The sequence below is a fragment of the Aulostomus chinensis genome, chromosome 17 (assembly GCF_037954235.1).
Source record: "Aulostomus chinensis isolate RoL2024-O1b breed Wild chromosome 17, RoL_Achi_v1.0, whole genome shotgun sequence".
NCBI classification, from domain to species: domain Eukaryota; kingdom Metazoa; phylum Chordata; class Actinopteri; order Syngnathiformes; family Aulostomidae; genus Aulostomus; species Aulostomus chinensis.
In genome coordinates, this window is record NC_141336.1 from 710,001 (window position 1) to 735,166 (window position 25,166).

A 25,166-nucleotide genomic window follows, 5' to 3' on the forward strand; every position below is an offset into this window, starting at 1 on the left:
AGTGCAGGCCTTTGTAGAGGTCAATGAAATCTGATCACTGTGATCGTGGGGCCGAGCAAAGATAAGTCACCTGGGATGGACCTGAGCATTCATTGAAATGTTGCTGAACTCTCACTGAGGCCTTTGCCTTTCAAGTCTAGTCAGTTTTATTTGTACAGCACCATATCCCAGCTGCAGTCACTCGTGTAGAGCAGGTCTACTACCACATTCCAGAGAAGCACTTGTGTTTACAGGGACCCAGCAGGTCCTGATGAGGAGGCACTTGTTGGACAGCAGAAACCAGAAAGCTTCCGTCTAACAAGCCGATATGTGGAGCAGAGCCCAGCCCCATGTGGGCCAAGGCAGCAGGAGGGTTGATCTTGTGATGGGGGGTTGACAGGGTGATAGATGAGAGACAGAGAGAGACGGGGTGATGGATGAGAGACAGAGAGAGACGGGGTGATGGATGAGAGACAGAGAGCGAAGGGGTGATGGATGAGAGACAGACAGAGAGACGGGGTGATAGATGAGAGAGAGAGACGGGGTGATAGATGAGAGAGAGAGACGGGGTGATAGATGAGAAGAGAGAGATGGGGTGATAGATGAGAGACAGAGAGAGACAGGGTGATGGATGAGAGACAGTGAGTGATGGGGTGATGGATGAGAGACAGAGAGAGAGACGGGGTGATATATGAGAGACAGAGAGAGATGGGGTGATAGATGAGACAGAGACAGGGTGATGGATGAGAGACAGAGTGAGCGATGGGGTGATGGATGAGAGACAGAGTGAGCGATGGGGTGATGGATGAGAGACAGAGTGAGCGACGGGGTGATGGATGAGAGACAGAGAGGGACGGGGTGATAGATGAGAGAGAGAGACTGGGTGATAGATGAGAGAGAGAGAGAGAGATGGGGTGATAGATGAGAGACAGACAGAGTGACGGGGTGATGGATGAGAGACAGAGTGAGCGACGGGGTGATGGATGACAGAGAGAGAGACGGGGTGATGGATGAGAGACAGAGAGAGAAACTGCGTGATGGATGAGAGACAGAGAGAGATGGGGTGATGGATGAGAGACAGAGAGAGAGACGGGGTGATGGATGAGAGACAGAGAGAGACGGGGTGATGGATGAGACAGAGACGGGGTGATGGATGAGAGACAGAGAGAGAGACTGGGTGATGAATGAGAGACAGAGAGAGAGAGACGGGGTGATGGATGAGAGACAGAGAGAGAGAGACGGGGTGATGGATGAGAGACAGAGAGAGAGAGATGGGGTGATGGATGAGAGACAGAGAGAGACGGGGTGATGGACGAGACAGACGGGGTGATGGATGAGACACAAAGAGAGATGGGGTGATGGATGAGACACAGAGAGAGACGGGGTGATGGATGAGAGACAGAGAGAGAGACGGGGTGATAGATGAGAGAGAGATGGGGTGATAGATGAGAGACAGAGAGAGAGACGGGGTGATGGATGAGAGACAGAGAGAGACAGGGTGATGGATGAGAGACAGTGAGTGATGGGGTGATGGATGAGAGACAGAGTGAGCGACGGGGTGATGGATGAGAGACAGAGAGGGACGGGGTGATAGATGAGAGAGAGAAGGACGGGGTGATAGATGAGAGAGAGAGAGAGAGATGGGGTGATAGGTGAGAGACAGACAGAGCGACGGGGTGATGGATGAGAGACAGAGTGAGCGACGGGGTGATGGATGACAGAGAGAGAGACGGGGTGATGGATGAGAGACAGAGAGAGAAACTGCGTGATGGATGAGAGACAGAGAGAGATGGGGTGATGGATGAGAGACAGAGAGAGACGGGGTCAAGGATGAGAGACAGAGAGAGACGGGGTCAAGGATGAGAGACAGAGAGAGAGACGGGGTGAAGGATGAGAGACAGAGAGAGAGACGGGGTGATAGATTAGAGACAGAGAGAGAGACGGCGTGATGATGAGAGACAGAGAGAGAGACGGGGTGATGGATGAGAGACAGTGAGAGACGGGGTGATAGATGACAGAGAGAGAGACGGGGTGATGGATGAGAGACAGAGACAGGGTGAGGGATGAGAGACAGGATGAGAGACGGGGTGATGGATGAGAGACAGAGAGAGAGACGGGGTGATGGATGAGAGGCAGAGAGAGAGACGGGGTGATGGATGAGACAGAGAGAGAGACGGGGTGATGGATGAGACAGAGACGGGGTGATGGATGAGAGACAGAGAGAGAGACTGGGTGATGGATGAGAGACAGAGAGAGACGTGGTGATGGATGAGAGACAGAGAGAGACGGGGTGATGGGTGAGAGACAGAGAGAGAGACGGGGTGATGGATGAGAGACAGAGAGAGACGGGTTGATAGATGAGAGACAGAGAGAGACGGGGTGATGGATGAGAGACAGAGAGAGACGGGGTGATGGATGAGAGACAGAGAGAGAGACGGGGTGATGGATGAGAGACAGAGAGAGAGACGGGGTGATGGATGAGAGACGGAGAGAGACGGGGTGATGGATGAGACACAGATAGAGAGAGACGCGGTGATGGATGAGACACAGAGAGAGAGACGGAGTGATTGATGAGAGACAGAGAGAGAGACGGGGTGATTGATGAGAGACAGAGAGAGACGGGGTGATGGATGAGAGACAGTGAGTGATGGGGGGAAGGATGAGAGACAGAGTGAGCGACGGGGTGATGGATGAGAGACAGAGAGGGAGACGGGGTGATAGATGAGAGACAGAGAGAGATGGGGGGATAGATGAGACAGAGACAGGGTGATGGATGAGAGACAGAGTGAGCGATGGGGTGATGGATGAGAGACAGAGAGAGACGGGGTGATAGATGAGAGAGACAGACGGGGTGATAGATGAGAGAGAGAGAGATGGGGTGATAGATGAGAGACAGACAGAGTGAAGGGGTGATGGATGAGAGACAGAGAGAGATGGGGTGATGGATGAGAGACAGAGAGAGAGACGGGGTGATAGATTAGAGACAGAGAGAGACGGCGTGATGATGAGAGACAGAGAGAGAGACGGGGTGATGGATGAGAGACAGAGTGAGAGACGGGGTGATAGATGACAGAGAGAGAGACGGGGTGATGGATGAGAGACAGAGACAGGGTGAAGGATGAGAGACAGGATGAGAGCCGGGGTGATGGATGAGAGACAGAGAGAGAGACGGGGTGATGGATGAGAGACAGAGAGAGAGACGGGGTGATGGATGAGAGACAGAGAGAGAGACGGGGTGATGGATGAGAGACAGAGAGAGAGACGGGGTGATGGATGAGACAGAGACGGGGTGATGGATGAGAGACAGAGAGAGACGGGGTGATGGATGAGAGACAGAGAGAGAGACGGGGTGATGGATGACAGACAGAGAGAGAGACGGGGTCAAGGATGAGACAGAGACGGGGTGATGGATGAGACAGAGAGAGAGACTGGGTGATGGATGAGAGACAGAGAGAGAGACGGGGTGATGGATGAGACACAGAGAGACGGGGTGATGGATGAGAGACAGAGAGAGACGGGGTGATGGATGAAAGACAGAGAGAGACGTGGTGATGGATGAGAGACAGAGAGAGAGACGGGGTGATGGATGAGAGACAGAGAGAGACGGCGTGATGGATGAGAGAGAGAGAGACGGGGTGATTGATGAGAGACAAAGAGAGAGACGGGGTGATAGATGAGAGAGAGACGGGGTGATAGATGAGAGACAGAGTGAGAGACGGGGTGATAGATGACAGAGAGAGACTGGGTGATGGATGAGAGATGGATGAGATACGGCGTGATGGATGAGAGTCAGAGAGAGAGACGGGGTGATGGATGAGAGACAGAGAGAGACGGGGTGATGAATGAGAGACAGAGAGAGACGGGGTGATGGATGAGAGACAGAGAGAGACGGGGTGATGGATGAGAGACAGAGAGAGACAGGGTGATGGATGCGAGACAGGATGAGAGACGGTGTGATGGATGAGAGACAGAGAGAGACGGGGTGATGGATGAGAGACAGAGAGAGACGGGGTGATGGATGCGAGACAGGATGAGAGACGGTGTGATGGATGAGAGACAGAGAGAGAAACGGCGTGATGGATGAGAGACAGAGAGACGGGGTGATGAATGAGAGACAGAGAGAGAGACGGGGTGATGGATGAGACAGGGTGATGGATGAGAGACAGGATGAGAGACGGCGTGATGGATGAGAGTCAGAGAGAGAGACGGGGTGATGGATGAGACAGAGAGAGACGGGGTGAGCTGGGCTAACAGTTGTATTCAGGGTTAAAGAAGTGAAATCACCATCCAAATATGAGAATCATCTGCACAGGTTCTTCCCAAGTAGACAACTGCAACACTCGAACCCTTTCCAACACACAGGACCTCCAGGAATGAAGGACCAGCAGGTCAGCTATGAATACGCAGAAAAACAAGAATTGACAGTCACTCATGGATCCGGTGTCCAGGAACAAACCTTCACACTTCTCCTTTGGGCCCTGGGATGTTCAGTCTGCCAGTAGCCTCAGTTTCTCTAGTTCTCCAGTCACAGCCTGAGTGGCAGACACCATGTTTGCGGCAACGCTCACCCACCTTTCTAATGCTGCTTTATCGTTCACATCGGGCTTGGTTGGATACTCGGCCCAAACCCCACCGAACCAGTACCCTGAGTTCGACCCCTAGATGTGGTGCTGCGTTGTGCCAGCAGTGCCCCTGCCAGAGCTCCTGGGAGAGTTAAACCTGATTTTAAAGGGACGGCTGTATAAATCGAACACATTGAAGTACAGTCACAAATCCACATCAGGAACCGTTTTAGAAAAGTTAGGTTTCACTCACTTTTCCATTCACGGGTTTGCAAAAGCAACGTTTGTCTCTGTCGTCTTTCCACGTCTTCGTGGGGAATAGTAGCCCCTGGCAACCTGGACCAGTCATCAGCTGGCACTGCTCACTTTCCCTGTGGCTTCGTCATTTGCTTTGTGTGTCTGACCTCAGAATGTGCCTGCAAATCTCCTTACACACACCTGGTTAGCTGACAAGCTAATGCTAACTCTGCAGCCACACAGAACCGATCAGCCGGTGAGCTAACGATAACATGGTCCAGCTGTCATTCATTATCGTTTGTACCCTACAGAAATAGGTTTAGTTTTAGTTTATTTATATTTATACAGCATTTTTCATACAGAAATTGCAACACAAAGTGCTTCACAGAAATAAAAGAAAAACAGGCAACATTAAATAAAATATAAAACAATACAATAAATGTTAAGAACCCGGCCTTCCCAACCCACATGACCACATACATGCATGCACCCCCCCACACGCACGCATACACACAACCACACACTGACTGTCAGTAGGAACATGGCATGTGTGTTTGGCCATTTAGTGTCACTTCACAATGTGACCTTTCAGTTCCCCAGGATCTTATATAATTGGACAAATGCTGGTTTAGCTGATTTGCATAAAATGAACCAGTTTAAGCCTGTAGACCAGACCAGACCGGTGGATCCAGGACCTACCCAAGCCTAGTCCAGATATGTTCAGTTTTATCTTGCCCACATCGCTGCACCCACAGGCATAAGAGCTTGACTGTCACTGGATAAAGGGACAAATGGTGTCAGCCAATCGGAAGCTCTGTAGTCTAGTTGCTGCCATCTGTGGAAACACAAAGATTGTGAGTGAAGATGCATCACTGGACTGTCCCACGTTAGGCTGATTCCTCCTCCCCTCCATCTGAGACTGAACAGCCACTAAGAATAGCTGGTCTCCATTTTAACCTTCACTTAACCCAAATGTTTATTCCAGTTTCATGTCACCAAGTCCTACGTTTCTACTGTATCAAAGGGAAGGAAGAGTGCTGTGGTTCTTCAGCTGCCCCCTCTGTGTCCTGCAGGTGCTGGTCATGACTTGCCACATATTCCTGCATGTGCTGAGGAATCAAATCTTACCTTTGTCTAAAATCAACCTGGTGGTTTTTGATGACTGTCACCTTGCCATCACAGACCACCCCTACTGTGAGATCATGAAGGTGAGCTTGTGGTCCAACATGTCTTCTATTCTTAGAAGTAGTATTATCTGAATGTGTTAACCATGCACAAAGTTAACATGGGTTGAGCTCAAATAGTCAGTGTTGTTTGGCATGAATGACATGACCCTGACGCGCCTCTGTGGTGGATGCATGAATGTTGCGGCTGCCTGGAGCCGCTGCATCCTCCTGCTGCGGCACACCTTTAATACAAACGTGAAGATTATAGAGGTTTTGACGTCTGATCACCTGCTACTATGCTGCTTTGCTTCAACTGTCAGCTCTACTGCTCTGTAGTCAATCCACAGAATATTGTAGCTTCATGAGGCAGACACACAGCAGTAACATGGCTGCCGCTTCATGAGGTTTAGTGAAAGTGTAGTCAGATTCTCTCAGCACCGCCGTCCACTTTTCCAAACTACGAATTCTCCTGTCCATCCTACCTTGACCCATGGCCTTCTCCATCAGGGTCAAGGAGGAGAGGTGAGTAGGAGATGATTTAAAAGTAATAACAGATCATGTGGGGATCTTTTCAAATGCATCTATGGAAACTGAAATGTGAGGCTGACTTGTGACTGACCCGGGTGTCCTCCCTCCTGCAGCTGTTTGAGGACTGCTCATGCAGTCCTCGTATTCTGGGTCTCACAGCCTCCATCCTGAATGGAAAATGTGACCCGTCAGAACTGGAGCAGAAGATCCAGAATCTGGAGCACATCCTGAAGAGCAATGCGGAGACTGCCACTGACCTTGTGGTCCTCGACAGGTTGCATCATGCAGTTCTATCTGTAGCTCATTGTAAACACAGCATTAGAATTAGAGACGGACAAGTCAGGAACTGTCAACTCATTTCAGATACGCTTCTCAGCCAAGAGAAGTGGTGCTGGACTGCGGCCCTTATGTGGACAAGAGCGGCCTTTCCTCGCGTCTGCAGGCAGAGCTGGACGAGGCTCTCCACTTCCTGAATGACTGCAACGTGTCTGCTCCCAGAGAAGACCGGGATCCCACCTTCATCTCCAAACAGGTCAGCTACACTGAGATATTGTGTTTTCAATCTTGTATCAATTCCCAAAAACACTGAATTGATTTTTGATTAATCGTTTGCGTGGCAGTGTTTTCTTAAACTCCCAACTGCTAGATGGTTCTAGCAGTCCACTGCAACAGGCCAAGTAGGAGCACCCCATTAGCCACAGCAGCATTAGCAAACCCAGCGGAGTAGTACTACCGATGGCTGTTCTGAAATAATGGAACCAGCCCAGCAGTATACGGAGCTGAATGTTGCTCGTGCTACACACTCCTGAGCTAACATTCAAGCTAGCGCTGCATTTCAGGAGTTTTTGGCGACGTGAACACTGCAATCCCACCTGAGGCGGCTGTCAAGATTTTGAGATTGCTGGAAGGGGCTTTAGCATGCTAGCAGGGCTCCAGAGTGATACCTATTAGGTCGCATATGCCGCCTAATTTCTTTAAGGTGCGAGTTAAAATTTAACGAGGTTGCACCAGTGCGACTTGTGGAGGAGAGTAAATAAAAAATAAATCCCCACTGCACTAACACAGCTGCCCGTTAGTGCAGTATTGATTGTTGTGGTTGATGATACAATATTACTTTCTAGCTCAGTCCGTTGAGTCCCCTCTCTCTCTGCCTGTCTGTCTGCACCAGTGTGATCACGTGCACCAAATGTACACACGGCGCGCTCACTCATCAACCCTGCAAAAAACAAAAAACAAACCCAAACAAGCAGCATAGTAGCACACATGAAGCGGTCTCTAATGGATTTTTTCGAGAAATGAAGTGTTGCAGAGGAGACAAATGAGGTAGCTGGAGGTGGGTTAGGTGATGTGGAAGGTGGAGAAGAACCGACGAGAATCTCCGATTACGAGAGTGAAGAAGATAGTGACGGGTTGAAAGTGACGGCGGGGAAAAGGAAAAAGTACGCTTTTCAGCAAAAATGGCTGGCGCAGTTCCTGTGGTTCCGATACTAGGGACAAGCCATGGTGTGTGAGTATTGCGGGAAATCTGGCCCGTGGGTTGCAGCCAGAGCACAATTTGTTTTAGGGTCGACACAGTTTAAGATTCAGTCATCAAAATTGCACCACGAAAGTCAAAGGCACAAGACGTGCAGGGACTGCTGCATCACCTGACGCGCCCAGCGTCAGATGTTAGGGCAAGCCTGCATACTGATGCTGTTGAGGACCTAATAGGTATTAGTGTTGAGGGGCCGAGACTGGAGGACTATGATGCCAGGGAGGATGTTAAGCAGTGGTTCTCCCAGGGGAAGGAGGCCTCACTGTAAGAGCTGGCCCCTCGAATGAGAGGAATTGCAGGGAGTAAATGATTCCTGCTGTTGCTTTAAGTTTATTTGAATTACACTGTGAATTAATGCTGCTGTTACTTTAAGTGCAATTGAATAAATTATACACTTTGTTCGTTTAGTTAAGAATGTTGTCTGTGCAGCAGTAAAAAGTTATACAAATAGAGGGCAATGAAATTGCAGATTAAAATATTTTGCAAATATCAAGTTTGGGTCATTGTCAATCTTTACATCAAGGCAAAACTATGGTATGCCTATGAACACAACTGTCATCGTGATAAGGTCATGTATTAATGCTACGCTATATGAAGACAAGGGTGGCGCTACCTAATTTGCAGTGGAGCTACCAACTGAAAAGGTAGGTGGCACCAGTGCTACCTGTGAAAAAGTTAGTCTGGTGCCCTGCACGCCAGCAATCGCCAGAGCGGAAGTGCTTGCTTTGCTGCCGATGAGTAAACCTCCAGGCTCCACCGATAGGCGACAACATTTGATTTGAACAAGTGCACCATCTGCTTCCATTGAAAGTTAAAAGCTAGAAAGTCAATGCTGGCAGCTTGCTAGCTTGCTTCAGATATAAACCAATGGCTAGTAGCTAAGGCTGACAGCTGTGGTGCCAAGTATCACTCAGACCCAAACAGATGCTGCTGCACAGTACACTTTCATTTCATGTCCAACATGTTTTACTAACAGCAGCTCACAACCTCCTAGTGGAAGACTCCAGATACATACACTACTCACAATAAGTTAGGGATATTGTTATTTACACGAGTGCTTTTCCTATTTGGTCTGAATTTTAATGAAATAAGTAAAAGTTCCCTTTGATATTACTAATACTGAATAAGAAGAAACACCATTTTCATTAGTTTAATATTTATTACCCCAAAAATTTAGAAAATAACAAGGATAGCACCAAATATCAAAAACCGACAATGTCAGTAGCGGGTGTTTCCACCATTGGCCGCAATGACAGCTTGACAGCGACGTCTCATGCTCCTCACTAGCCTCATGATGTTGTTCTGAGGCAATGCATTCCACTCTTCCACAAGTGCTACTCGCAGTTCTGCCAGGTCACGCGGGGGTGGGGTACGATCATCCAGTCTCTGCTTCAGCTGGTCCCAGACGTGTCTTATGGGGTTCAGGTCAGGAGACATTGCTGGCCATACCATATGAGGCACTCCGACTTCCTGAAGTCGAGCTGTGACAATTCTGGCACGATGTGGTGGAGCATTATCATCCATGAACAGAAAGTTGGGGATGTGCTGGCGGAATTGGGGGATGATGATGGGTTCTATGATGTCTCTGGGGTAAGAACGTGCAGTGACTGAGCCATCCACAATAACCAAATCAGTTTTGCGCTGACTGGTGATGCCTGCCCAGACTGTTGCGCCTCCTCCACCAAAGCGAACCCTGGGGACCATGTTGACCTCGGCGTATCGCTCACCTCGCCTTCTCCAGTAACGCTGATGGCTATCATTTCTGTGCAGGGTGACCCGACACTCATCAGTGAACAGAACGGTTGACCACTGCCGCATTGTCCGGGTCACATGGTCTTGTGCCCACTGCAAACATTCACGGCGGTGTCTTGGTGTCAATGGAGTCACCTGCAACAGTCGTCTGGCATTCAAGCCAAAGCGGTGAAGTCGGTTGTGAATGGTTTGTCTGGAAACCCTAGTACCCCTCACATCTCGTAAACGGGCCTGCAGCTGTGTGCCAGTTGCATGACGATGTCTGAGTGCATAGGTCCTTAGGTACTGGTCATCGTTGCAGTCTGTCACTCGTGGGGCTCCACTCCTGGGTCTGTCACAAACTCTGCCAGTAGTTCTGTGTCTTGATGCGAGTCTGCTGATGACACTTTGAGACACACCAAGTTCACGAGCAACATCTGACTGCCTGCCACCGACCCGAAGGCGCGCTATGACCTGGTGGCGCTGCTCGTTCTTTAAGTGACGTCGTGTGTTCATGGCTGTTTGAATGATGAATTTGGAATGAATTAGTGACAATAGCAGCTTTTTATACCCAAAGAAATTGAAATTGATGCCACATTGAAAAGGGTTGTCTTTTAGTTTTTTGGTATTGGCTCCAATATGTAAGGCCTACTGTATACAGTGAGACCACTACGTGGAAAACACAAAATGAGGTGTGTCTATCACCCCAATACAATTGCCCCCTTATCCCAAAAATCTTGGAAGTGAAACAAACACCGTATGTATGAAATCCACTGAGTCTCTCAAAATATCCCTCACTTATTGTGAGAAGTGTACAAGGTGCTTGAAAGACCCCTAAGGAAGACCCAGTCAGGGTCAAAACAGGTTGACTTTTTTGATCAAATAATTTTTTATCTAATCAATAAAGTAGATGAAACACTAGGCTGCATCTGAAGGAAGCCTCGTGTTTCCTGTTTCTCTGTTGTAGTCCTTACTGCGTAGCTTGCCAAAACAGACACTTAGACTTATAAATCCAGCTTGCGTAGCTAGTGAGCTATTTGAGCTACATCAGTCCATCACAGGAGATCTGAAGGTTCTGTTTGAAGAACCCTGACACTGATAGTGACCATACTCAGATGTTCAGTAAAGACACTCAACAGCCTCTGTTGCCTCCCAATCACACAACAACTCTTTCTAATTTTCAAAGTGTTGTTTGTGTTTTCGCTACCTTCACGCTGCTGCTTTGACTGGTGCTTTAACCTGCTCGGTTTTCTCTCCAGCAGCAGTCCAAAATGAATCTTTGATTAATTGTGAAGCTTTTATTGTTTCCATTTCCATCTCAGTTGGAATAAATCCTTGATGTCTGTTTACTGTGACACATTTCATTTTATTTCTTGTATTTACTGATTCACATACATGTACATGTGTTGATGGCAATGGGTAATTATGAACCCATGCAACCCATTGCTGTGGTTTTTCCGAAAATAACTCTGTCATTTCCTGCAGCAGTAGCTGTCGGTAGAAAAGTCTGAGGGATCATTGTCCCCTGCCTGCCTGTCACTGCACTGATGGACTTCTAGCTTGTTAGCTCCGCTTAAGACATTCATCAAGTGAACACAAACAACGCTCAGTTCATGCTCTGTGTCTGCTGAACCTGAGTAACCACTCCAGATGAGCCTGTAGGGACTTTTTAGTGTTTAGCACCAAACGCTGAGCTAGTTTCTGGATACAGTAAAACCTGTAGAGCGGGAACAAATGCAGTCAAAACAGTAGAGGAAGTTGTGGAGCTGTTAATGTTGTGTGTCCTGTCCAGGTGCTGAGTGACTGCAGGGCGGTGCTGCAGGTGCTGGGTCCCTGGTGTGCTGATAAGGCAGCAGGGATCATGGTGCGTGAGCTCCAGAAGTACATCAAGCATGAGCAGGAGGAGCTCAACCGCAAGTTCCTGCTCTTCACGGACACCATTCTGCGCAAAGTGCATGCCCTCTGTGAGGAGCACTTCTCCCCTGCCTCTCTGGACCTCAAGTTCGTCACACCCAAGGTCCTGCGGCTGCTGGAGATCCTGCATGAATACAAGCCCTTTGAGCGGCAGCAGTTTGAGAGTGTGGAGTGGTATAACAACCGCAACCAAGACAACTATGTATCCTGGAGCGACTCAGAGGATGAAGATGAGGATGAGGAGGTGGAGGCCAAGGAGAGGCCTGAAGCAAACTTCCCCTCACCGTTCACCAACATCCTGTGTGGGATTATCTTTGTGGAGAGGCGTTACACAGCAGTCGTTCTCAACCGGTAGGCTTACATGGTCCTGGTGGCTGTATGTGTTCCAGCTGTCGTGCTTGCAGTCAGCTGCTGTCCTTTAGTGCACCCAAAGATGACTGGAGGTTCTTCTGGGTTTGTTTGAGACGAGAGCAGCAAAAACTGGAAAACTTTTTGCTCAAACAATTTGAGTGCACACTTTTGCATTGTGAATTCTTCCCATGCAGAGAGGCATTTCAATACAGAAGAAAATCCCAGTATAAAATCTATTCCCCATAAGATTTTACATTTACACCAAATGGCACAGAAGCGATAGAAGCAATATTTTGCTGCAAGAATTAACAAATAAAGCTGATTGTTTAATCAGTCTGAACATTTTCGAGTCACTCTGCATTTCTGAAAGAGTCTCCAGGAAGGCAGCGGCTAGTAATACAAAGGCAGCCCACATACATGCTAGATAGACAGAGGAAACCAGGGACCAGCATCAAACTTTGACATAAGACCTAGAAAATGTTCAGTAAAAATGATATTTGATTGCATCCGTGATAATAGTGGGCAGCACACAGGGACCAGAGTAAACTCCTACGAGAAAGAGCTGCATCAGGAGCTCTTCGGGGTTCAGTGACATGCCCACACTTCCACATGTTCCCTGGAGGAGCTGGGGATCGGACCAGTTACCCCGAGCCACCGACACTATTCTATCAGCCATCACTGTAATCTTGCACATGCAGAAGACTGTGTAGTTTGTTACATACAGGTGAGAGAAACTGATGACTGTGTGTGTTTGGTCCTCAGCCTGATCAAAGAGGCGGGGAAGCAGGACCCAGAGCTGGCCTACATCAGCAACAACTTCATCACTGGCCATAGCATTGGCAAGAACCAGCCCCGCAACAAGCAGATGGAGGTGGAGTTCAGGAAACAGGAGGAGGTAGAGACACTTGACCGTGTAGAGATGTATCACTAGGACTACGACAACATTCTTAAATACACTGATTCATTTTGAAAGCAGCTACAGTCGGAGGCAACGCAGATAAAACCATGCTGGAGTCTGCATCTCCGCTGAGACCTGCCACCGCCCTCCCTCTGTGCAATAACTGCTCACAATTTCCTGCTAAATGGAGAGAACCCCAGGATCCACTGTGGAAGAAAGCAGAAGAAAGCTGAGGCCTTTGCCTTCCTAAAATATTCACTAGCTTCAGTCCTTCAGTGTTGCACCTTCATACTTTTTTCCAAACTAAATGTCTCAGGTCACTGGTACCGATGTCACAATACCAGAACCTTGGTTGTCTGCTCTTATACCATTGAATTTACATGAGTCCCGATACCAGTTTGAATACCATGACAGCAGTCTACAATGCAGCCATGAAGTTAACCACGGACATGTTCCTCTTACTGGTGTAGACATCAGAAGCTTGTCTGACTGACTACAGTATCAGACTGTTTCTTTGAGAGGTTGAAGGTCGGTCAGTCAGCGCTTCAGTGTAAACCAGCACATGTGCATCCTTCTTTCTCTCGTAGGTTCTCCGCAAATTCCGGGCTCATGAAACCAACCTGCTGATTGCCACCAGCATCGTAGAGGAAGGTGTGGATATTCCCAAGTGCAACCTGGTGGTGCGCTTCGACCTCCCCACAGAGTACAGGTCCTATGTCCAGTCCAAAGGCAGAGCTCGGGCTCCTGTTTCCAACTACATCATGTTGGCTGACAGCGAGCGGACCAAAGCCTTCGAAGATGATCTTAGTACCTACAAGGCCATAGAGAAGGTGGGCCCCCCTTGGCGTTGGATGCTGTCCAGTTGAGTAGCTGCTTGGGAATAGAATCAGCTAATTAGACGGTCTCATCTGTCTTGAGCAGATCTTGAGGAACAAGTGCTCCAAGTCCGTGGAAGTGAGTGAGTTTGAAGTGGAGCAGGTACTGGACGATGACAACATCCTCCCTCCCTATGTGCTACGATCTGAGGATGGTGGCCCCCGGGTGACCATCAACACAGCCATCGGACACATCAACAGGTACCCCCCCATGGGTCCATTTCTCACAAAGTCTCAAATGTTTTTTTAATTAAACAAGCAGCCTGTGAAGCATTTTTGGTTCCTGTGGTGCTCAGGTATTGTGCTCGGCTACCCAGTGACCCATTCACTCACCTGGCACCCAAGTGTAAAACAGTAGAGACACAGGACGGACGGTTCCAGTCTACTCTCTACTTACCCATCAACTCCCCACTAAGAGTTCCCGTTAAGGTGGGGAACAACAGCATAATGTCCTGTGCTGGCTCCTCCCTGAGCTGAACCATTACTGATGTGTGTCTGTCCTCACAGGGCCCTGTAATGAACTGCGCCAGACTGGCAGAGAAAGCAGTTGCACTACTGTGTTGTGAGAAACTCCACAAAATAGGTGAGAAATAGAGATATAGCAGGTGTAGGATCAGCATCCGTGGGAATGTTCTTGGCATCTGCTGTGGCTCATTTTGGTCCCTCTTTCTTCATGCCACGCAATCATCTTTCCAAGGTGAGCTGGACGATCACCTGATGCCCGTTGGGAAGGAGACGGTGAAGTATGAGGAGGAGCTAGACCTTCACGATGAGGAGGAGACCACTGTCCCTGGCCGGCCTGGCTCCACCAAGAGGAGGCAGTGTTATCCTAAAGCCGTAAGGGACTCCTGCTGCTGACGCATTAACACCTTGACTTTGTTATAACCTGTCTCCTGCAGTCAGATTGAAATTCTAAAATTCAGCTGGCTTTGTTTCTGAAGGCCAACTCCGTTCAGAGGGAGGGGCACTCCTCTTGTCCGTTACACTTAGCCTCTGCACAACACTTGAGTGGAGAGCCTGAACCACTGTTCCACTTGGCCACACCAGTTTTTATGTCACAAAACCCCATAAATTTGGAGACTGAAAGAGTCCATAACACACATAATAAAGCGCTGTCAACATCTCCAGAGCATTGATTCAGCTCCAGTGAGTCACCTGTACGAGTCGTTCACCCACCTGAAGAATTCCTTCTCCATTATTTGACACCTTTAACAGAGTGGCTTCTCCCTGGGGTAAGAAGCCTCTTGGCAGCCAACATGATTGATTCAAATCCACCTGGGAGACATTTCTCTAAGGTCTCTTTGTCTGTAGATCGCTCATGTGAATAAAGTGGCCTGCACGCAGTCAACACTGAGGTTTATATTCTGCAGCCCATCAGACAGCGAGGGAGGAAATAGGAAGTGAACAAATGGTGTTGAATAATTCCCTCAGTGTTGAGGGCTGATCAGCCTCACTGATCCAGGATCAGACTGAGGATCCTAACTCACATGAGTGTGGAATGAATAAGTCCCACTCATCTGCAGCAGGATGAAGACACGCAGCTCTTAATGGCCTTCATTTATCAAACGAGAGTAAAACACTTATGTTTATTTCTATTCAAGCTGTAGCAGTTATCAATTTGAACGTGAGCGCATTCTGCGATGACATCTTACCTCAGGATACGCATTTACACAAATTTAGATTTGACGTGAGGTGACTTGCGGTTCATGGACAGGAGTCAGAGAGTTGTTTTAACAGCAGATGTCGTGCCACTGATGAAGGTGTGGGCATCAAGACAAACCCTTATGGTAAATGTGGAGCATATTAATTCAAGAATGCATTTTAAATATGTAATTGTGTACCTGAGTACCCTTTCAATCTGAACTGGTGCATGGAACGCTGCTTTAATTAGGCACAGGTCGACAAACAATCCCGTACTTAAAAGCAATGAATATATCAACAGATTTGTGACGTGACAGGTGGAACTTTAGTCAGTCTCCTATTTAAACGACAGCTTTGGCTGTGAGGCGTTCAGGCTTAACAATGGCAGATCTGGCTCTGCTAGAGGACCTGAATGCGCGCATCAGGTCAGAGAGGGTTTTTCAGGACCACCAAGATTTATTCCAGGAGAGTGATGAGTGGCTCATGGGTCGTTTCATCTTCCTAGGCATCTCCTCCTGGAGTGATGCCACAACTTAGAACCCCAATTCAGGAGAGAAACCCGGCGTTCCAGTGCCATACCTGGGTCCCTGGGGTTTTTGGCCACCGTGTCCTTTCAGCGGGACATGGGTGATAGGTCTGGAATAACCCAGCTCAACTATGCCAGCAGTTCTGAGGGCGATCAGTTCCCTCTCTGCAGAGTGAATTCAATTCCTGTATCATGATGCTCAGCAAACTGGGATTGAAATGGAATTTTATGAGGTTTCCAAACGTGATTGGAGCGATGATAAATAGGGGCCACTGTGCCTTATGTGTCCTGCTCATAGTCACCGTGCTCATACACAAGCACGCGCACACACATGCTGTTCTTTCTCCAGGCTGACTTGCACACATTAAGCCTGTACACATGTCAGCACATGCTTTTTTGGTAGGTGTAGATGAGATTCATCAGCTACCCACCGGGGCTTTAACAAACTGCTGACTCAGTTACATCAACAACACATGGAAACCAACAGACATGATTTATGCCCAGACTGTCCTCTCCCAGCCACGTCCACCAGCTCTTCCGGGGGAATCCTGAGGCGTTCCCAGGCCAGCCCAGAGATATAATCCCTCCAGCGTGTCCTGGGTCGGCCTAGAGGCCTCCTCCTGGTCAGACATGCCTGGAACACCTCCTGAGGGAGTCGTCATCTCCAGATACCTGAACCACCTCCACTGACTCCTCTACCTGGAGGAGCAGCAGCTCTACTCTGAGTCCCTCCTGAAGGACTGAGCTTCTCACCCTGTCTCTAAGGGAGAGCCCAGCCTCCCTGAGGAGGAAACTCATTTCGGCTGCTTGTATTCACCAGATGGTGATCAGTTGACAGCTCAGCTCCTCACTTCACCTGAGTGTCCAGAGCATACAGCTGCAGATCACATGGTACAATTATAGAATTAATCATCAAACCTAAGACCTAGGATGTCCTGGTGCCACGTGCACTGATGGACACCCTTTGTACATGGAAGCTGGCTGTTGGGACGTGAACGTGTGCACACATTTTTCTACTCGCACCTGTGCTCCTAAGCGCATCGAGCATTTAGCTGACGTCTGTTTTCAGTCCCAAATACGAGTGAAATGCTTTCACCGTCGAGCCCCAATCGGGTTGTGGAGAGCAAATTTCAGCCTGTCTCCAGCAGTATGAAAAATATATTGCAAAGAAATGCCAAGTTATTTTTAGTCGCAGAGAATAGTCTGCATCTGTTGCTACTTCAGTTCAGCCAGTGTTTCTGTTTGACACTGAACACATAATTACACACGTGCAGATTAATTTTCCCACCATTGAGGTTGTGATATTGATCTGATCATCTCAGACTTCACTTCCCAGACGTGGCTCTTGTCAACGGTTGACAAGCTAATCAGGTCAGACATGTGAACACAGAGCCAGAGATTATTAGATTGATGCAGGAACCATTAAGCCTGAAAGCGTATGTCCTGCGTCAACGTTGAGTACCCTGTATGTTTGGTTAGTGGTGTGTCCCTCCTTCAATCTGCAGATACCAGAGTGTCTGCGGGACAGTTACGCTGTGCCGGGGCAGACCTACTACCTATATGTGATTGGGATGGTCCTCACCACCCCTCTCCCGGATGAACTCAACTTCCGCAGAAGGAAGCTCTACCCTCCGGAGGACACCACAAGGTGCTTCGGCATCCTGACTGCCAAACCCATACCTCGCGTAAGTTCAATTTGGCGCCTCCATGCCTGATGTATCTGATTATTTGACTTGCAGATAGACTGTTGTGACCAACTAGTTCTTCTCCTCCCTACAGATCCCTCATTTCCCAGTGTACACTCGCTCAGGTGAGGTGACCATCTCCATTGAGCTGCAGAAGTCTGGCTTCACACTCACCGCTGCCCAGCTTGACCTCATCACTCGCCTGCATCAGTACATCTTTTCCCACATCCTCCGCTTGGAGAAACCTGCACTGGAGTTCAAGCCCACGCTGGCTGACTCGGCGTACTGTGTTCTACCTCTGAATGTTGGTGCGTAGAGCTGCATATGGCTGCTGTACAGTCATCTGACTGTTGCCTTTTACACTAAGACAAGCCAGGCATTTATGGGTGTTTGCCCTGTGTAAAAGGAAATGATTCAGAAGGGTTCCTGACGAATACATGGGGCTGGAGGACAGGGGGTCTGGGTAGCATGAGAATGAGAACTGGGAGTTTTCATGAAGCCGCACTTGTCCCCTTATTGGAGACTCTTAACCGTGTTATGACATGATGGATTGATTCTGTGTCGGTCCTTTGTTCAGTTGGGGATTCCAACACGCTTGATCTGGACTTCAAGTTCATGGAGGACATTGAGAAGTCTGAGGCCCGCACTGGCATTCCTACTACTCAGTACACCAAACAGAACCCCTTCACCTTCAAGTTGGAGGACTACCAGGATGCTGTCATCATTCCAAGGTACTTCTTCAGAACACCGGAATGGTCAGGTTAGGTTTGTACCAGGTGAGTGTGCATTGCTTGATCCTGACAGTCCCCCTGCTCCTCCCAGGTACCGTAACTTTGACCAGCCTCATCGCTTCTACGTTGCTGATGTCTACACAGACCTGACGCCTCTCAGCAAGTTTCCTTCACCAGAATATGAGACATTTGCTGAGTACTACAAAACCAAGTACAACCTGGACCTTTCCAACCTGAACCAGCCGCTCCTGGATGTAGACCACACTTCCTCCAGGTGAGTGGCACTGGGATAAGGATATTTATGTCATGTTACTAGCTGTAAACGGTTCTCAAATAATTGGGGTTGTCTTGTGCTCCCAGACTGAACCTGTTGACCCCTCGCCACCTAAACCAGAAGGGCAAAGCTCTCCCTCTCAGTAGCGCAGAGAAGAGGAAGGCCAAGTGGGAGAGTCTGCAGAACAAACAGGTAATGGCTGCTTTTGTTTTCTTGTTGGAGACATGACGTTGGTAGCAAGTACAGCAGGTCATGGCAAAGCAGGTGCAGAAATGTGAGGATGGTCAGTCCAAACTGTAGAAGAACACATGAGAATTACCTCCCAGCATTGACACAATTAATCTTTACAAGAAGGATGTTTCAGCTGTGGCCCAAGAGACAGAACCTTGACCTCCAGCTCCCGGACGTCATGTGGGGGGTCCTTTAGCAAGAAGATGTGCAGGCCAGCTGTGCCATGGTGGGGTTGAATTGTTGAATGAGAAATGGGCACCAGCCGACACCAACGATCCAGGCAACTAGTCAGTTCAGTTAGACTTGTCAGCCCCTCGCTACTTAGTTGGCACCAGGAACTCTAATAGGTCAGTAATAATTCAATCAAAAAGGTAGAACGCTGGTCAACTGTTGTCTCAACATTATACAGCCTGGCTCCACCGCAGGCAGGTGTACATGTGTCAGCTCGCACGGTTCCACGTGCACAGGAACCAGGATCAGCTGCAGTGTTGGGGAGACTGTTCTGCTTTCTGCTGCAACGCTGCACAGCTGGTTTAGCAAGCAGACTGATTGGAGGAAATGTGGCGTTCAAAGAGAAAGAGAGTAATGATGGTGCGGCTATTTGTACACGTCCTTAGAAGAGCGCCGTGCCATGTGGACGCGGTATAATGGTAGTATATTTATTTACCTACTTAATTATTCAACTGTGTCACCTATCTGTTCCTTACTTACCCTGCCAGGATCAGTCTTGAACAGCCTGGAAGAGTAATTCCTCTCTAGCGGGTGTGTTGGGTCTGAACCTCTTATTCTGTGGTGATTGGACCTGTGCTGTTTGTTGGGGGCGGGGCTACACAGATGAAGACCAAAAGTAAACAATTTATTTTCAGTGATCCCATCTCACCTAAGACATCCTAGTTTATTGCTCTTAACTCCACGATGTCAGTTTTCTATTACAAAAACAAAATTCCATGAATTAAAGTCAAAACTCCACAAAAACCTGCAACCTGGGGGATTCCAAGCGCCCAACTTTGACTTGTATCCCATGGCAGAACAGCTAGAATATATCATGAGAAGCCTCAACCCCCTGCGACCGATTTCCTCCTATTAGACAGTGATCAAGCGTTAGCTCCAACATACACTCTCCAGACCTTCAATTTATCAGTCAATCCATCAAGCAACACCCCTGTTTTTAAATCATAGCCAGAAGCACTTCACGTTAGACCTCTCAACTGGCCTGAAAATTACAACCTGACCCTGCCTGCAGCTTTCTAAGCCCAAACCCTACCCACCCCCAAAAGGGGCACAAGCCTTCAGCGGGCTGTCACTTCCTCAGGGTCTGGCTGGGTCTCCAGGCAGCGTCCTAGTGGTCAATGGAACCAAACTTAATAAATGATTGGCTTTTTTGGGGGGGTTGCCCACACTACACATGGCTATGATTAGTTATTATTGTAAATATTATAAATGTTATGTGCCATACATATCCTTTATACATCTCGTTGCACAGTAAAGATAGCGTTATTAAAACATTTTATTATCCCTTTAATATCATATATTCATTACCACCATATAAAATTTGTATTACATTTACATAATTATTATCGTAATGTTTTTTTCTTTTCAAAGAACTATATCGCTTCATTCTCTCACCATAACCACTATGTTTTCCTTATTCCATGTCACCTTGCAATGTGTTTTGCTGTGAGAAAAAAAACGAAAAATTACAGGAAGCTCTTTGAGTGGCAGAGACAGAGTTAATGATCTTATATCTGTTTAGAGGGATGAGTGATGGTGCGTCTGACCCTCCGTGGGGACCAGACCTGCATCATGGTGTCCAGCTGTGAGTGAAGGTGCTTCCTCACCTTTCTCCTTTAGTCCTTGTGAATCAAACTCTGGTGCAGTTCTTGTGGGCAGGTGTGAATACAGCAATTAAACTCAGACACTGATCAAAACACCTGGACTGAGAGGTAGGATAATTCCTACAGGAGATTCCAATTGTTTTCCCCAAAAGTGGCTAATAAACCATATAGACATTTAATCCCCCATGTCTGAAGATCACCGCAATATTTTGGTCAGGTCAGTTGACATGGATCCAAAGGTCTCCAGACCGCACCACCAAGCGCTGCTGTGTAAAGGTGCTGACTGATCTAACAGGGATGTTGTTTGTCAGATCCTGGTTCCGGAGCTGTGTGCCATCCATCCCATCCCTGCCTCCCTGTGGAGGAAAGCTGTGTGTCTGCCCAGCATCCTCTACCGCCTCCACTGCCTCCTGACGGCCGAGGAGCTCCGATCACAGACGGCCTCTGAAGCTGGAGTGGGATCCCAGACCCTCCCTCCTGACTTCAGGTCCCTAAAACATACTCTGCACAGGCTGCCATACCTTAGGGTAGAGCAGGGGCTAGTACCCCTGGTAATACAGGTAGTGTCTCTCTCTCACACACACACACACAGGTAGGTTGGGTCTGACAGGTTGAGAAGAAAGGGTTCACTTAGGTCATGGGGTAGATTACCTGTGGTCTGTCCATGTACGTCCCAGTAATGCTGACACGGGTTTAGGGTTCCAGTTGTGTGTGTGTGTGTGTGTGTGTGTGTGCGTGCGCATGCCTCACACACACACACACTCATGGTTCCTGCTAGAAACCCCACTTTGCATCTTTGTCAAATGTATTTTTGTGTGTTACAGGTATCCAAATCTGGACTTTGGCTGGAAGAGATCCATTGACAGCAAAATCTTCATCTCCTGTTCCGAGTCCTGCAGTGAGGATGGTGATGGCCACTGTAAGCACCACTCACCTGAGTCTGTTTCCCTAACACATCCCAGTCGTCACCACTCTTCCCAGCCCGGAGACACCATCTGCACAAGGAAGCTAACTAACGGCACTGCCCTTGTCACCAACTGTGGCGACAATGGCCATCAAGGAGTAGAGAACTTTCAGCATCATGACAGTTGCCAATGCTCACAGCCCAGTTCCCCTGGACTGCAGAGCCCTGAATCAATGCAAACCACTACCTCAGTTCATGTGCAGCCCTCTCCCAGCTTGAAGCAGCCCAGCACGAGTCCTCCACAGCCGAGGGATGAATGTACACCAGGGAGGACTTCAGACCACACAGATCAAGCTACCTCAGTCTGCAGCCAGGCAGACACGGGTCCCAATGCTCACACAGCACCTTCTCCTGCCCTGGTGGCTGTCCCCCAGACCAGCACAGAGTCAGGGGAGTTCCCCAAAAGCCTGGGACCCAACCCAGGCCTCATCCTGCAGGCTTTGACTCTATCAAACGCCAGTGATGGCTTCAACCTGGAGCGGCTGGAGATGCTCGGCGACTCTTTCCTCAAACATGCCATTACCACATACCTGTTTTGCACCTACCCTGATGCACATGAGGGCCGACTCAGCTACATGCGCAGCAAGAAGGTGAGACAATGGCATCTCTGGAAGAGCTATCACATTTAGGACTCCCAAGTTGTACAAAATAGAAATATATTGATAGAAATAATTCAAGGATGACATCAGAGACAGCAGGTAGTTCCAGTAGAACCCAACAAACTTCACTTTACAAATGTTTGGCTCTGAATGCATGATTCCTTAGGCTCACATGTTAACAGAGCTCATGAAATGTTCTAACACTTCATTGGTAGGGATGGGAATTGAAAAGCGGTTCTTGTGTAGAACCGGTTCCCAGTGTTTCAATTCCTTGGAATCATTTGCCAATTTTGCAAATGATTCCCTTATTGATTCCAGTGGGCATGCGTGGTGACAACATTCACCAGTGCAACCAGCAGGAAACATGGCGCCCAAGCAGCACAAATGCCCAAAGTTTTGGTTACATTTCACAAGAAAGGATGGCATGACAGCAGGGCCACTTGCAATACTTGCAAAGTGGATATTTCATCAAAGGGAGGAAGCACTACCACTATGCAGAAAGAAACATTTGCACGCACAGCCTGCGATAACTTTGAATGAATGTGGCGTTTTCGATCTGCTCCGGAGTGAATCTCAACCCAGCAGCAGTGGCAACGTTAGCATGTCCTCTGCTGTTAACACTGCAGGAAGCTAACCCACCAAATGAGAATCGATAAGAGAATCAATAAAGGGCCGAATCATCAAGCAGAATCGAAAGTGGAATCGGAATCATAAAAATCGTATCAATTCCCATCCTTATTCATCGTTAATATAGACCAAAGGAAAATCTGTGGAGAACAATGTGGTGTTCCTCTGACAGTTGCTGCTGCTGGGTAGTAAGCAGAGTCACAATGAGAGGAGGGTCTCTGGGTTGTGTCTCTGAGTGAGGGACCTGTGAATGTCACTCCTCTACATTAGCTCATCACCTCACACCACGGCCAAATGTCCCAGGTAAACCGCTGAATGTCATCATCTGAGTGGTGAGGAAGCAGCTGCTGACCTGCTCAGGCTGTCGACTCCAGATATCTTGTATTCAAGGGTTTAGGACTATCAATGAACTGGCACTTTGCTGATGAAATGTGTGCTGACGTGTGACTTTTAAACCAAAGTGCTTTGCAAATTTAACTCAACAACTAAGCAGAATAAGTTAAGTTCTAATGTGAGTAAATGAATCTGCAGCTCCATGCAGACCCTTTGAATCATGACATCTTCAGCCTCAACTGAAGGAACCAAACTGCTGTCCCACATGAGTCTGACGGTTATCCCGTCCAGAGGCACACACAGCTTCAGTGTCCCAGTCGTTTGGCTAATTTGATAGCAATGAACAGGTCCGTGTCTTGCTGACATCATGACATCCTGGTGCAGATTTACACAAGCGTCTGTCTTCAAGATGACAAGCCGACTACTTTTCTGAATACAGTTCGTTGTCTTAAAACAACTGAACTGTCTCAACAAGGAAGCAAGACATGGAACACCCTTTTACTGTCTGCCGAGTTTATGGAGCTCAAGACCTGCATCAGATGGCTGACCAGTAGAGTTGTTTAACATTCAGTGTGACAGAACTGTAAGACGATGTTCTTTTTAGAGTCAGATACATACCTGGAACTACAGGGACTGTCTCAGGTAGCTGAACCTGCAGTTCCTCCTCTGGGATCTGGTTCAGTTAGCTCAGGTCCAGGATGCTGGTGTGTCCAGCTGCTGTCCAGCAGCAGTTGCCCCTCTAGTCCTCAACAAACTGCGTCAAATCACTGTTCCCAGTCTGGAAGTAGTTCCGGCTATGTGTGTTCTAACACTACAATGTTTTGTAAATGTCACTGTTGTCACAGTGACCTTTCAACACAAGTCAATGTAGGTAAAGACCAGTAAAAGTCTGTTCGTTGACTTTTAAGACTTCTACTGCCTCGCCCACTGCTAGCATTCATAGCAGCTTAACTAAATAGCAGTCAGCTGTCTGCTGTGGTACAGGGCTCAGACCTCCACTAGAGAGGAGGGGAGGGTCTGCCTGATGGACAATACCAGGAGGAAGACTGAACTATGACAGTAATAAAATTTCGATAGATGGCCCTCAGAAGCATTTTATCAAGTCAAGGTCTGTTATTATCCCTTATCAAATCTTGTTATATTTACTTTCAAATAATTAATAATTTCATGAATTTGTCTGTAGGTAAGGAACAAGGCCAAAACCTCAACCAAAATGTCCTGTACTGTCCTTTGCTGCGTAACAGGTTTTCGAAACAACTATGAATCCCAGTCAAAGCCTGAAAATGACGAGCAGTGTCCAGTGTTAGCATGCTACCTAGCAGATTCGGGATCTTGTTCTCTGTTAATACACAGTGAGAAGAGATGTATAGTGTGACTCGTGACTTGGTGGCAGGCCTAATAAATCTGTATCTGCTAACTACAATGATTAGGGCCAGATCCAAAGTGATGCTGGCTCTGGGAGCCATCCCAAATACCTGCTGCTACACATTACCTAGCTCGTGGAAGCTAGGCACTAGCTGGAACCTGCTCATCCTCCATTGTCTCTGTATTCAGTGGGTCTACACACACTTGAGTGGCTGCATGTCTCTAATCTGTCCTTTCCTGCCTGCACATGGTCCAGGTGAGCAACTGTAACCTGTATCGTCTGGGGAAGAAGAAGGGATTGCCCAGCAGGATGGTAGTGTCCATCTTTGACCCCCCCGTCAACTGGCTGCCTCCTGGCTACGTGGTCAATCAGGACAAGAGCAGCACTGACAAACTGGATTCAGAGGAGGTCAGTGGTCTGACTGCCCTGCTCCATTCTCAGCTCATCACCTGTGTGTCTGTGTCTGTGTGTCTGTGTTGTGTTGGTACACCTGTAGAGGGCGTGTGTCTACCTTGGCTGGAGATTCTCAATAGGACCTGTGACGGTGTGATTCCCGCACGTCTGTCATGAAGATGCCAG

At 48.2% G+C, this 25,166-nt stretch overlaps 1 protein-coding gene across 3 annotated transcripts in view; it reads left to right on the forward strand.

Annotated features, from left to right (window-relative positions):
- The window catches only part of dicer1 (dicer 1, ribonuclease type III), a 54,620-nt gene that overhangs the window by 14,011 nt on the left and 15,443 nt on the right, over nt 1–25,166 (forward strand). For all 3 annotated transcript variants that reach the window (XM_086182140.1, XM_086182138.1, XM_086182141.1), the window contains 18 exons: nt 5,852–5,986; nt 6,586–6,746; nt 6,836–7,004; nt 11,530–12,002; nt 12,765–12,897; nt 13,488–13,730; nt 13,822–13,976; nt 14,072–14,204; nt 14,283–14,358; nt 14,473–14,612; nt 17,448–17,627; nt 17,722–17,935; nt 18,205–18,358; nt 18,450–18,632; nt 18,719–18,824; nt 21,010–21,185; nt 21,523–22,252; nt 24,843–24,995. In XM_086182140.1, coding sequence (XP_086038266.1) covers nt 5,852–5,986; nt 6,586–6,746; nt 6,836–7,004; nt 11,530–12,002; nt 12,765–12,897; nt 13,488–13,730; nt 13,822–13,976; nt 14,072–14,204; nt 14,283–14,358; nt 14,473–14,612; nt 17,448–17,627; nt 17,722–17,935; nt 18,205–18,358; nt 18,450–18,632; nt 18,719–18,824; nt 21,010–21,185; nt 21,523–22,252; nt 24,843–24,995 — 3,714 coding nt within the window. The remainder of the gene's footprint in view (nt 1–5,851; nt 5,987–6,585; nt 6,747–6,835; nt 7,005–11,529; nt 12,003–12,764; nt 12,898–13,487; nt 13,731–13,821; nt 13,977–14,071; nt 14,205–14,282; nt 14,359–14,472; nt 14,613–17,447; nt 17,628–17,721; nt 17,936–18,204; nt 18,359–18,449; nt 18,633–18,718; nt 18,825–21,009; nt 21,186–21,522; nt 22,253–24,842; nt 24,996–25,166) is intronic.